The 13613-nt window shown below is 30.3% G+C and overlaps 1 protein-coding gene across 1 annotated transcript; it reads right to left on the bottom strand.

Moving 5' to 3' along the window:
* Nucleotides 1-21: 21 nt before the first annotated feature.
* Nucleotides 22-11696, bottom strand: LOC111715382 (5-hydroxytryptamine receptor 4). Its single transcript, XM_023490690.1, has 4 exons — nt 11617-11696; nt 5439-5509; nt 4347-4405; nt 22-569 (listed from the first exon to the last, which is right to left on the bottom strand). Exons 1-4 carry the CDS (start codon nt 11647-11649, stop codon nt 493-495), a joined length of 240 nt encoding a protein of 79 aa, XP_023346458.1. The 5' UTR covers nt 11650-11696; the 3' UTR covers nt 22-492.
* Nucleotides 11697-13613: the final 1917 nt, after the last annotated feature.

Raw genomic sequence — 13613 nt, 5'->3', positions numbered from 1 at the left:
CTAATATTTTGATTTTTTTATAGCTTGCTCTAAAAATTGTACGTTGAGTAGATTGCCTTTTAGTTTTAAGATAAAGCTGGTTTTCCAAGAGAGTTAATAATAAACTGTTAGAGAAAAATGTGTGTATTAAGGTTGTTTTGAAAGGTAGTTTTTCTGCAAACTATAAATATTCCTTATTTCAACGATTGAAAAATAAAACTTGTTATATTAAAAAATCCTATTATATTATTTCATACGCTATTATCTAATTCTTAATTATTAACAGATTATCTGCAGCGTTATCTTACAACTATAACTTTAAGAAGTGGGACATAGAAAGTTGCGAAATCGGAAGACAATTGGTATAGACTCCAGTTATGATTTTGAATAGTACAATGATAGAAAAACACAGCATGCAATTATACGCCGCTTTAATGTAACATTTAAGTACAGATAAGATTGCTTAAATGTCGTCTTCCTATTCCACCGTTTTTATAAGTTCCACTGTAGTTCTTACCCAAAGAACCAGTGTCCGTTGTGAATAACTTTGATTGCATTAAAGACCATTGCTCCCACAGATACCAACAGATCTAAATAATAAATATATAATTGTTTGTAGAAATGGCCGGACACGTTGTAAGAAGAAGACATTTTTGTTGTGCCCGACCTGAGCTGAAAACTTACGAATTGTGGATATGCTTAATCCTTTCTTATTTTTAATCTCGAGACTAACCTAATCTTGTGTTTTTATCCTGAGAGTGGCGTAACAGAAGCCAGGAAAGGAATTGAGTCTTTGCCATGCACAAACTCTGATTTTCTAATCTCTGTAATTTTTTAACTTAATTTTGTAGACCTTTGATATTTTTATGAATTTCTTTAGATTAAATAATCTAAGTTTGAAATATAAAATGTTTAAACCCTTAGGTTACAAAGATATAGGGATTAGAAATTTGGGTTTGTGGCAAAGGATCAATTCCTTTGAAATTAAGATTAATATACAGAGACAGTACGACTATCTAAATTTGGAAAACCGGATTTTGAGTTATCTGTACTCTCATTTACCTCATGTACCTCATCCCTGTATGGGTTGTATTCACCCCTGAATGCGAAGTGTACTTCAAAAATGGAACTTTCCAGAATTCTCGTATTTTCTAGTATTGTATATGTAACCGGTTTTTATGCTGTAGTTTACCGGCCCGAAACATGTTTTAGTATTGTTGGAATCGTTTAAGTGTGCAAAGCTATATATTAATTGCTATCTTAGCTATTTACGGAACGTGTTACGAGGATCACTGTGGTAAAATCTTATATTTATTATTACGTGATCCTGATATTTATTCTATGTTTTATTTATCTTTGCTGCAGTTTTTTTTTAAAGCCTGAGTGAATAAAAGTTTGTTTATATAGTATTTCATGCTTTTTTCTGTAGCTTGTGAATTGTCTATTCTATTCTTATATAATCATTTTATTCAGTCTATATCGTTGATTTTTGTACTGTGCAATAAAGCTTGAAGACTTATCCTGGTTTTATTATGGACAGACTAAGGGCAGAGCAGCTTCCGGTCAAAACCGTAGGAACACCACCCAGTATTAGCATATTTATCTTTAGGGCAACTAGGCAGTTGCGTAACAATTGTGATAAAAGATTCTTAAGTCAGCACCTTCAAAGGTTATTATAATCTTATACAATTTTGTTTTTCTTTGCAATGACATACTTATACTTTTGACATTTTGACATTGCGTTTGCCCGTGAAATTTTAGCGAAAAAAAAATTCGAATTTAGAAGAAAAAAATTCCATGTAAAAAATTTGATCATAAAAAATAGAATTTTTCCCAAGGGTTCCTCAAAAAATGTCAGCCATTTTGGTAGAGAAAAGCTAAAGCTAACATATATACAAATATAGATACATATACATGTAGATATATATGAGAAGATTATATAGATTATATAGATAAGCAAATAGTGCAAAAGCGCGGGCGTTGTTTTCTTTTTGTTAAATCATGGTTTGGCCATCCATACATATACAATTCAGACATTTTACTTTATATGAATAAGATAAACAAGATAAGAATTTTTATCGCAGGGCTTAAGAAATTTTACGTAATTAAGGTTTTATATAAAAAAATACTAAAAGAGTTCCAACGTTCCAAAGTTGTTTTCTTAATTTTTGATGGAAAAATGAAAACCTGTTTAACCTTATCTCTGCTGGGGTACTTGAAAACCAGGATATGCTGGGGGTCAGAGGGGTCAAATTGACCCCCTCCCAAGCAGGAATAGGGTTAAAAGTTTCCAATTTTTAAATGATTTTATTTCCCGATATATCAACAGATTAAAAAGATTGAATGACATTTTCGTTTATTTGGTTTCCGCTTCTGATAAATAGAATGCTGCACGGTCATCAAAATTCTCTAATTTCTTAAATGTCAAATATATTAAATTCTGTCAAAGTCCCCCGAAATTCTAGTTTTGATACCATATAGCGTTAATCTACAAGAGACGGGGGAGGGATTAGATGAAAGGAGAAATGTTGAAAAATATGTCAGAAGAAGACTAAATTAATAATTTGATGAAATGAAGCATGTGGGGGGAATGTTATGCAACTACAGATTGATTAAAATTTGAATTTATTTAATGCAGATTTTGTGTGCAATCTGCAAAATTGAGGAGCTAGGCAGAAACTGGTCGTAAACTTGGGATGCTGGGATTCATATTAACATACATGTTGCATTTCAGGGCAAATCTGCAAATATTTTATTTCAGGGCAAATCTGCAAACATTCGATTTCAGGGCATATCCGCAAATATTCGATTTCAGGGCATATCCACAAATATCGATTACAGGGCATATCCGCAAACATTCGATTTCAGGGCATATCCGCAAATATTCGATTTCAGGGCAAATCCAAAAATATCGATTACAGGGCAAATCAGCAAATATCGAACGCAGGGCAAATCCGCAAATTTTCGATTTCAGGGCAAATCCATAAACATCGAAAAAGGGCAAATCCGGAAATATCGATTACAGGGCATAACCACAAATATCGATTACAGGGCAAATCCGCAAATATTCGATTTCAGGGCATATCCGCAAATATTCCATTTCAGGGCAAATCCACAAATATCGATTACAGGGCAAATCCGCAAATATTCTATTTCAGGGTAAATCCATAAATATTCGATTTCAGAGCAAATCAACAAATATCGAACGCAGGGCAAATCCGCAAATTTTCGATTTCAGGGCAAATTCATAAACATCGAAAAAGGGCAAATCCGGAAATATTCGGTTTCAGGGCATACCACAAATATCTTATTTTAGGACAAATATATAAACATCGAATTCAGGGCAAATCCGCAAATATTTGATTTTAGGGCAAATCCACAAATATTTTATTTCAGGGCAAATCCATAAACATCGAATACATGGCAAATTTGCAAATATTCGATTTAAGGGCAAATCCACAAATAATTGATTTCAGGGTAAATTATAAAATAATTGATTAAAGGGCAAATCTTAAAACATCAAATAAAGGCCAAATCCAAAAATATTCAAAAACAATATTCGAATACGAAACCCGTCCACAAATAATCGAAAACTTGACAAATCTAAATATATCGGATACAGAGCAAATTAAAAACATTCGAATATAGAGCAAATCTACAAATATTCAAATAAAGAGCAAATCCACAAATAAACAAATACAGGGCAAATCCATAAATAATCAAACTGAAAGAAGTAACGATCAAGACAATATGCTTGAAAAAATATTTCAAATTTAGCAAAAAGTTTTGATACTAATTGCGAATTTCGATTTTTGCCAATTCGTTGTAATCCATATTTACGACATATCTATCTTTATCACTATGACGAATATAAACGGTAAAAATATAAAATTATGTTTTGTCAAAGTAAACCTTGAAATTGAAAAAGCATCAGTTTTAGTTGGTTAAACTTAATAAGCTTATAAGTGCAACGGATTAAAATACATTTGATGAAAACTTTCAATTCCAACTCACATAATTTAAATCAAATTTATACACAGTGATAAAATTAATTTAAATTGATTGAACTTAATTATTGAAATCAATGTAAGATGATTGGTTAAACTAGTTTTAACTCATTCCCAAAATCAATATGAATCTATATATAGTTTGCTTGGTTGGGTGGGTGTTCGTTTGTTTGTGTTTATCTAATAAACGTCAAAAGGGTTGAATCGATTTGGCCCTAATTTTTTGTGGGCCTCATAGTCACATGACCCCAGGGAAGATGTATGGATGATCAAAATTTCAAAATTTTCTTCCATCCAAAAAAAAGTTTAGTGAATGTTAAAATATAATTTCTACCAAACAAAGAAAACTTGAATGCCTACCTGCAAGAGCAAGACTGACCACAAAATAGTAGGCATACTTTCTTCGCAGTGTTTTGGTCCTAAACAGGATATAGTTTGAATTAAGGAAACCTCCATTAGATGGTGTGTCAAATTCACAACGTATGTTTTCATTATAGTTTTATATACTATTTGTGATTTCTCTGCAAAAATGACTTGCGCTGTGCGCATTTGGGCCTTATAATTAAACACTTTTCAACCTAAAAAAATAGCTTTTTCTTATTTTAATATAAAATACATATAGAAACTATATCAGGAATCAAAATCTTAAAGAAGAATTCAACAAAAAAACTACAAGATGAACCTCAGAATCTACTACTTTAATTTCTAGCAGGAAAACTGCTTTTATCATTGTATGTAAGGGTCGGGGTCATGAAAGTACACACATATTCAATTATAATTTTTAAGATGTTACATAAAGGAAAGTACACACAAATTATAATTTTAAAAATCATTTTTTCAGATTATAATTTACGTTAACATCATGCTCATAGCCTCTTTCTCCTAGAAAGTACAAAGCTGGGAATCTTTCCCGATTGCTTGATGTCGATACCCACTGTGGGCACTTGTGAATTTTACGCAGAATCTGATTGATCTCACAATTTCTAATATCCGCAATTTCTTTGTTCTCTTATTGGTTTTAAGCTGAATTCCCTCGCTTCTGATTGGCTGTTCTCAGGATATATGATTGACACTTCACGGGATATCAAATAAAGATTATAAATTAATCTGCAGATTAACACTTTTAATTTTCTGCTTAATCCGCTCTGTTTCTCTCTTTTTGGATATCCCTATCTGATTCCGACCATTGAGAGTTCTCTCCTTAAATGGCGCGTAAAATTTAAAATTTCCCGTCTTCTGATTAGTTGTTCGGGATTTTGCAGACGTCACTCTATTGGTTGAATTTTATACACTTTTCAGAATACAAACTAAAGATTGAATTGATCTTGATATTAATAAAAGGAGGAGATCAAGCATTGATCTCAATATCCACAATACTAGAGTTCCCCCCTCATATTTAGCATATATTTTAATAAATTGGATTCCTAGTATATTTATCTTGCTTGGATTTACCTGAGAACACTGACTATAACGAGGAGATTGCCAAGAAAGGCCAGCAGTATTATAACACCAAAAAGTATACCCTAAATTGACATTCTTGTTGTTACTATCATAATTTTTATCATTATTATAATTATTTTTCTTATCCTTATTGTTATTATTATCATTATTATTAAAACTATTATTAATAATATGATTATTATAAATATTAATATTATTTTTATCATTATTATCATTATTATTATTATTATTATTATTATCCTCGTTTTCAGTTTTGTACAAAAGCATAATCATATGTTTCATGAGTCATCATGAATAGCTCTTTAACTTGACAAATTCTTTTTAGAATCATTGCAATATAAAGAAAATTTAAAATTTAAGAATATTTGAGTGCAAATTCACATAAAGATATCTAGTCGACAAAACACTGTTTTTTGCTCAAAATCTATGCAATTTACTTTGAAATTGAAAAAGTAAGGTTAAGAGTAATCAGGAATGTACGCAGAAGCTGTGTGAACAGATCACTCTCAACTTGACAGAAAGGAGAGATCAAATTAATGCGACATTATTTGTACGACTTTGTAATCTCGTAACCCTAATCTAGTTTGAAGTATGCGCTCAAGTATATCTATTTGGTTGCCATGGTAAAAATTCAAATTATTTTTGTTCTTCTCAATATAGCTCTTCAATAAGATATGCCAAGATTACAAATGTGTAAGATTTCAAAGAAATGATCCCTGAAATCTTCTTCCTTTATATTTATACTTGGCTTATCTGTCTGTTTCTTTGTAACCTACAAACGTTAAAACGGCTGAACTGACCGGGCCCAAATTTTTTGTTCACATGACCCCAGGAAATGCTTATGTATTTTCAGAATTACAAAAAATTGTCTTAAATTTTACTTTTTGGAAATTTTTCAAAATCCACGAACAAAAATGTTAATCCCCCAAATTTTTTTTATTGTTTCATCGAAGAGAAAATGCTGAAAGGTGAGCAACAATTAAAAGTTAAAATAGAAGATATCTTCCTGTAATAAATATCCATTTGTAATAAGTATTGTATAATACAATATTCTGTAAAGGAATTGAGTTTTTGTCACAAACTCAAATTTTCTAATGCTTATATCTTGCCAACCTAATGGTGTAAACCTTTTATATTTCAAACTTAAATCAATTGAACTAACACAATTCATATTTTGAAATATCTAAGGTCTACGACATTGGGTTCTGAAGATATAGGGATTAAAAATTCAGAGTTTGTGGGAAAGACTCAATTCCTTTGTACATTATTAATTATCTAATAAATATGTTTGTAAACTTCTCCGTAAAATAAAACATTATTCATTTGAACTGCGTTTAAAATGAATACGTGGCATGATTAGCTTAAACCCTTGTAATACGTACTTTTAACTTATAAAAATGTGTGGGGATAGCTTTATTATGTTATATCTATCCTCGCTAATCCTATAAATACACACATATCTAAATCCGCCTATTTCAAATGTGCTGTACTACGTAACATGATAGCCTTGATCATGGGAACCTTAAATTTAAATCAGTTACAACCAGAACTCTACTTTGATTACAGTAATTTGGGTTTCATTGAAACATACAAATTGAGATTATACCTTGAGTAATGGTATTGATCTATTTGATTGCCATAGTGTCCGAATTGATACTGACAGCTAAAGAGATCGCGCCCAGGTTGTGGCGTTGATAAAAAAAAACAGGATTGTAGCCGTGTGGATCACGTCCTATTTGAGACATTGATCAATTGATTGCTAGTTTCTGTATTAACATCGATAGCTAACGAGATCGTCCCAGCTTGTGGCGTTGATAAGTCATGGAGTTTAGCTGTGTGGATTGTGTACTGTTTGAGACATTGATCAATTGATTGCTAGTGTCCGTATTGACACCATGATGGCACTCAGGTTGTGGCATTGATATTGACACTGATAGCTAATGAGATCGTGCCCAGGTTGTGGCCTTGATAAGTCACGGGATTTTAGCCATTTGGATTGTGTCCTGTTTGAGTCATTGATCAATTGATTGCTAGTTTCTGTATTAACACCGATAGCTAACACAATTGTGCCCAGCTTGTGGTCAGTCCAGTCATGGGATTTTAGCTGTGTGGATTGTGTCCTGTTTGATCAATTAATTGCTAGTGTCCGTATTGACACCATTATGGCGCTCAGGTTGTTGCATTGATAGTTCCCGGGATTGTAGCCGTGTGAATTGTGTCCTGTTAGAATTGGATCGTGGACTGGTTAAACCTGGACTAATACAGTTTATGAGACAAACTTTTAAGAGTACGGCATTTACTTCATCCTATATATGGACAAGATCTGAAACTATATTTTGGAGAATATATATGGACAATATCTGAAACTCTATATTGGAGAATATGTATGGACAATATCTGAAACTCTATATTGGAAAATATATATGGACAATAACTGAAACTCTATATTGGAAAATATATATGGGCAATATCTGAAACTATAGATTGAAGAATATATGGACCATATCTGAAACTCTATATTGGAAAATATATATGGGCAATATCTCTGAAACTCTATATTGGAAAAATATATGGACAACATCTGAAACTATTTATTTGCGAAAGGACTAGAATACAAGAAATATGAAAAATTGACGAAATTAGATGCTGAAAATTTAAATTTCTGAAAATATAAAATTACAGAATCTAATTTTAATGAAAAAAATATTTCTTGAATATTGAAAAAAATAAAGAGTTCTTAATCTTATTTAAAAAGTCATTGTTGAACAAACAAAAAGTTGTAAATTAAACAAGTTTGTGATTATTTTTAAATTGTGAAAATATTTTAAAAATGTGTGAAATGTTCGAGACGGAAGTAAGGAACTGACATCTTCTAATAACCCCAAAAGAATTTGTTCATTTTTACCAACTTTAACCCTATAAAGGCTGGCCGGGACTAAATCTATGTATAGCCGGGGAGAAGGTGACTATTTGTGTTCAAAATAAATATGATAAGTTGATTTAAAAATATTTTTAAGATACGATTTAGACGTTCTTCATTTAATCTTGGGCCAGCTTTTTCACAGATTTCTAATTGGACGGCTAAACATGTCAATTTAAATATCCAATATTTTGATTGCGATAAAATTATTGGAAAATGTCAAGTTTAGGTAAGTCATGATATCTAACAGTAAACAGGTTCAAAAAGAATTTCAAAGGAATTGAGTTTTTGCCAAAAACTCAAATTTTGTAATCCCTATACCTTTGCAACAAGATGTCAAAAAACTCTGATATTTTAAATTATGAATTCATTTAGATCCAAATTTGAAATATAAAAGGTTAAAAAGATTTAGGGATTATAGAGTTTGAGTTTGTGGCAAAAACTCATTTCCATTAAGAAAGATGAACCAGGAAAACTCCCTTGTCTTTGTTAACAAACAATGTGTACTGCAGTTTCTGGAAGGACCATAAAGTAGCACTCAGTTTATTTGCATTCCTCCCCATTTTCTGTGTAAACAAAATTATCGGGTTTCATGCTGTGTCTTCCTTGGTCAAATCACGTGAAATGGAATTGGAAAGAATTTAGAATTTCATAAAAATGGTTTTATAATATTTTGGATTGTATGTTTTTGAAATATACATAAAAGATGGATTCTAACATTCCATTTCTGTTTTCTTAAAAAGACTATCGTTGTAAAGAATGGGGCACTTCCGATTTACAATGGTACCATTTCAAAACTTTATCTTGTCAAACATGTCAAGAATATCTTTGTGTTTCTTTTTGAAAAAGTGATTTTTTCTAACAATTTCCTCTTTTGTTTCTGAAGAAGAAATCCAAAAACCATTTAATTTATCAAGAGAAAATATGGATGTCTCACGTTTTCTTCATAATACACTTTGTATTCTAGAAATAGAGTCACACAAAGTTACTTCTGAAGTTCTTTAAACCATCTTGTTTCATTTTGATGCAATCTTGAATTTATAAATAACTTTTTCATTTTCCTAGTTCAGTTTCCTTGTGACGTTTAAACTTTATTATCAGTTTGTTTTCCAGAACTGTTTCGTGTTGAGCTTGTATAGCTGGTAACTCTAGAAAAACAACAATAGAATTGAGGTGTAGGAAAACTTTGCTGCACAGCGGACAGTTTACAAGACAATTCTAAAAATCCAAAGAGATTATTCACAGTTTGAAAAGGTACTGAAAACCTAATTTCAAGTGACCCTCCATTTAAAGATTGTCAACTGTCAAGTCTGATTAACACAGTAACCTTTAAACCATGTTTGACTGAAAGGGATGAAGATATTGTCGTTTTTCTACCTGCTCCTTCATATTTCCATTTGCAAAAGGAACCACAATAGAAAAACAATATTTCATGAAGTAAAATAGGAATAACTCCATCAACTTGATAAGGCAAATGTTTAAACTGTACAATTGTGAATAGAGTTATTTATAGCTCTTTCAATGAAGGGTTAATTAATTTAACCATGTTATGATATTTATTTTGTTTTTTCCAGACGATATGAAGAATAGACTTTTCGAAAAACCTTAATGGAAGTTTAATTTGAAAATTAATTGGAGTTTCTTGAAATTAATTTTATTAAAATACATCACAACTTTGCAATTATATAATTTATGGTTAGAAAAGAGATTTATTTAATTATTGTGGAAGATGAAGAAAAGTGAGTTTGTATTTAACATCTAAAATATGAATTCAAATAACGAAATTGGATATTTAAAATTAATGATGAAGGCTGCATCTTAGAAAAAAAAACATTTAAGTCTGCCACAAACTATAATTTTGTAATCCCTCATATCTTTGCATCACAATGTTTAATTTATCACAGGTTTATACCATCAGGTTGCTAGGATATAGAGATAAGAATTGTGGCAAAGACTCAATTCCTTTGAGAAAACATTACAAGTACGACTTTATGATCTCGTAGCTCCTCCAGCTTTGAAGTATGAAAAAAGTATTTTTGTTTTTTCTCGGTTAGATGAGTTATGAACGAAAACATTTAAGATTTTAATATAACATGATATTTACTTTAGTTAGGCGTGCTGAACACTTTTTGGACATTTCGTAAATCTATTCTACAGTTGGATCGGTGCAATTTAAAAAAATACACAATTAGATCGGTTTGAAGTTAGTTTGGCTTGGTTAGGGTTTGTAAATTAGTTTTCTTTGAATTGCGAAAATATTCTCTTATCTCATTAGGTTTGTAATAAATATCCCCGAGTACTATATCAGGGAAACCTGATATCTTATCTATATTCTCTCTAATTACTATTATTATCATTTTATGCATATTTCGTAACCAAATAAAAGATTAACATTATCGTTCATGAACCATGTAAATATACATATGTACTAGTAGGGTGCCCGCTACGCCGGTCACCCTATTTGACCTGTATCCTTATAGTGTTGAATAGACCAGACTTAAACCCTAGGTAGAGAAGACAAAAATACAATTCTGTAATTAAGTTTGATTCAGAAGGACATGGCATTTTGTGACATGTAATAAAAGTTGTATCTCCTCTTAATAGATTAAAATGCAAGGTTTACATGAAAATTTACATGAATTTAAATTAAAATGAATTAAGATTTACATTAGTGGGGGAAACTGCCGAAGTTGGTGTGGATATATTTGTAAAACAGGGATACGGAATATATTTTTAAGAAGAAATGCATAATGATGACAATGAGGATCAGTATACCAGTTACCTATCTATAAGTTTAGAACTTAAACGTGAAATATTTAGCCTGAAAAAAAGTCGACTTTTCTAAATCTATCATGATGTTTACAGACAAATTTGGAAGTTTTGAATTTTATAATTACGAAGAAAAAATTGCACTTTAAAAACAACCTTAAAGGGACCGTTCGCTTATTTGGGTAATTTTAGGGTAAACTAAACAGCCTATTCGTTGTTGATTGGTAATAGTCTTACTTTTCAAAGACAACTGTGGCCGGAGAAAAANTTTGCAAAGAATGTCAATTTGAGTAATAACAGAAAAATTGTGCACCGATTAAAAGTGCTTGCATAGATTTTGGCTTAACAACAGCAAATACTGTATTAATTCAAATTTCAAACATAATATTCAGCTTGATACAGACAGAGCTTTCTATGAGACGAAGAATTTTTTATGAATTTTTTCAAATTTTGTTTTAAGCAAAATAAAAAAATATTAACCTGACAAATGCTGGTCGCTGTTACTATCTCCATGGAAAAGAAAGTGTAGTTGCAAAATTCAACAACAAATGTCTCATTTTTCAACTAACAAAAAAAGGTTAAAAACATTATTTAATTATTTTAAAATAATTTGTATTAATTGTTGAATTCATTTAAAAAAATAAATGCTTGATTTGAAAAGGGGACTGAAGTTAAGTGTAATTTTAAATAACCCTTAAAGTTAAGATTTACAACATTACTCTGAAAATCTAAAGAATAATATTTCGATGTTAATAATTTTGTAAAATTAGTATTTTCAATTGTGATCAGATAAATTTAACCCCCCTACCTCCTTTACAGCTGTACTTGTTAACCCCCTCCCCCATTTCGGTATCTAAAACTTTAGTCTATTCATTATAATAACTTTATACCGGAGGTGGAATTTAGTGAATAAATCAGGAAGTCGTTGGAATATTTTTTAACTTTCAACTTAACATTCATTAAAACCAACCTCAAGTTTATTTGCTTTTAATGTTTTGCTGAAGAAAATCCCAACTTGGAAACATTGTTAACTGTTAAATCAATTTTATTTTAATCTTTAGATTATTCTTGATTGCTGTCTAAAATTTTATATTATTTTTTCATTTATTTGACTTTAAATATTTTTTAACTTGGCTTTTGTTAAACATGTTCTTTAAAATTTTATCTGTTTCCATTTTAATCTTATCCAACAACTCTGAAAACATTTTCTTTTACAATGCAATCTTACATATGTTTACAGTGCAATCTTTTATTTTCTTTTACAGTGCAATCTTACATTTTCTTTTATAGTGCAAACTTTCTCTCTCTTTTTCTGTGCAATCTTACATTTTTTTTTACAGTACAATCGTACATTTTACAGTGCAAACTTACATTTTCTTTTACAATGCAATCTTACGTTTTCTTTTACAGTACAATCGTACATTTTCTTTTACAGTGCAATCTTACATTTTCTTTTACGGTTCAATCTTACATTTTCTTTTACAATTCAATCTTACATTTCCTACTACAATGCAATCTTACATTTTCTTTTACAGTGCAATTTTACATTTTCTTTTACATTGCAATCTTATATTTTCTTTTACAGTGCAATCTTACATTTTCTCTTACAGTGCAATCGTACATTTTCTTTTACAATGCAATCTCACATTTCTTTTACAATGCAAGCTCACATTTTCTTTTACAATGCAATCTTACATTTTCTTTTACAACGCAATCTCACATTTTCTTTTACAATGCAATCTTACTTTTTCTTTTACATTGCAATCTTAAATTTGCTCTAGCAGTGCAATCTTACATTTTCTTTTACAGTACAATAGTACATTTTCTTTTACATTGCAATCTTACAATTTCTTTTGCAGTGCAATCGTGCATTTTCTTTTACAATGCAATCTTACATTTTCTTTTACAATGCAATCTCACATTTTCTTTTACAATGCGGTCTTACATTTTCTTTTACAATGCCATCTTACATTTTCTCTTACAGTGAAATCTAACATTTTCTTTTACAGTACAATCGTACATTTTCTTTTACAATGCAATCTTACATTTTCTTTTACAGTGCAATCTTACATTTTCTTTTACAGTGCAATCTTACATTTTCTCTTACAGTGCAATCGTACATTTTCTTTTACAATGCAATCTTACATTTTCTTTTACAATGCAATTTCACATTTCTTTTACAATGCAATCTTACATTTTCTTTTATGATGCAATCTCACATTTCTTTTACAATGCAATATTACATTTCTTTTACAATGCAATCTCACAATTTCTTTTACAATGCAATATTACATTTTCTTTTAAAGTGCAATCTTACAATTTCTTATACAATGCAATCTAACGTTTTCTTTTACAATGCAATCTTTCATTCCCTTTTTAATGTGTATCTTAAACTTGTTTTTTCTTTCGGTTTACTGTGTTACTATGTTTTACTTATATTTTTTATCTTACATTTTCTTTTAACTTTGGTTCCTTTA

Source organism: Eurytemora carolleeae, unplaced genomic scaffold (assembly GCF_000591075.1).
Source record: "Eurytemora carolleeae unplaced genomic scaffold, Eaff_2.0 scaffold1648, whole genome shotgun sequence".
In the NCBI taxonomy this organism is placed as follows: domain Eukaryota; kingdom Metazoa; phylum Arthropoda; class Copepoda; order Calanoida; family Temoridae; genus Eurytemora; species Eurytemora carolleeae.
The sequence above is the reverse complement of the archived record's forward strand: the minus strand, read 5'-3'. Positions and strand labels throughout refer to the sequence as shown.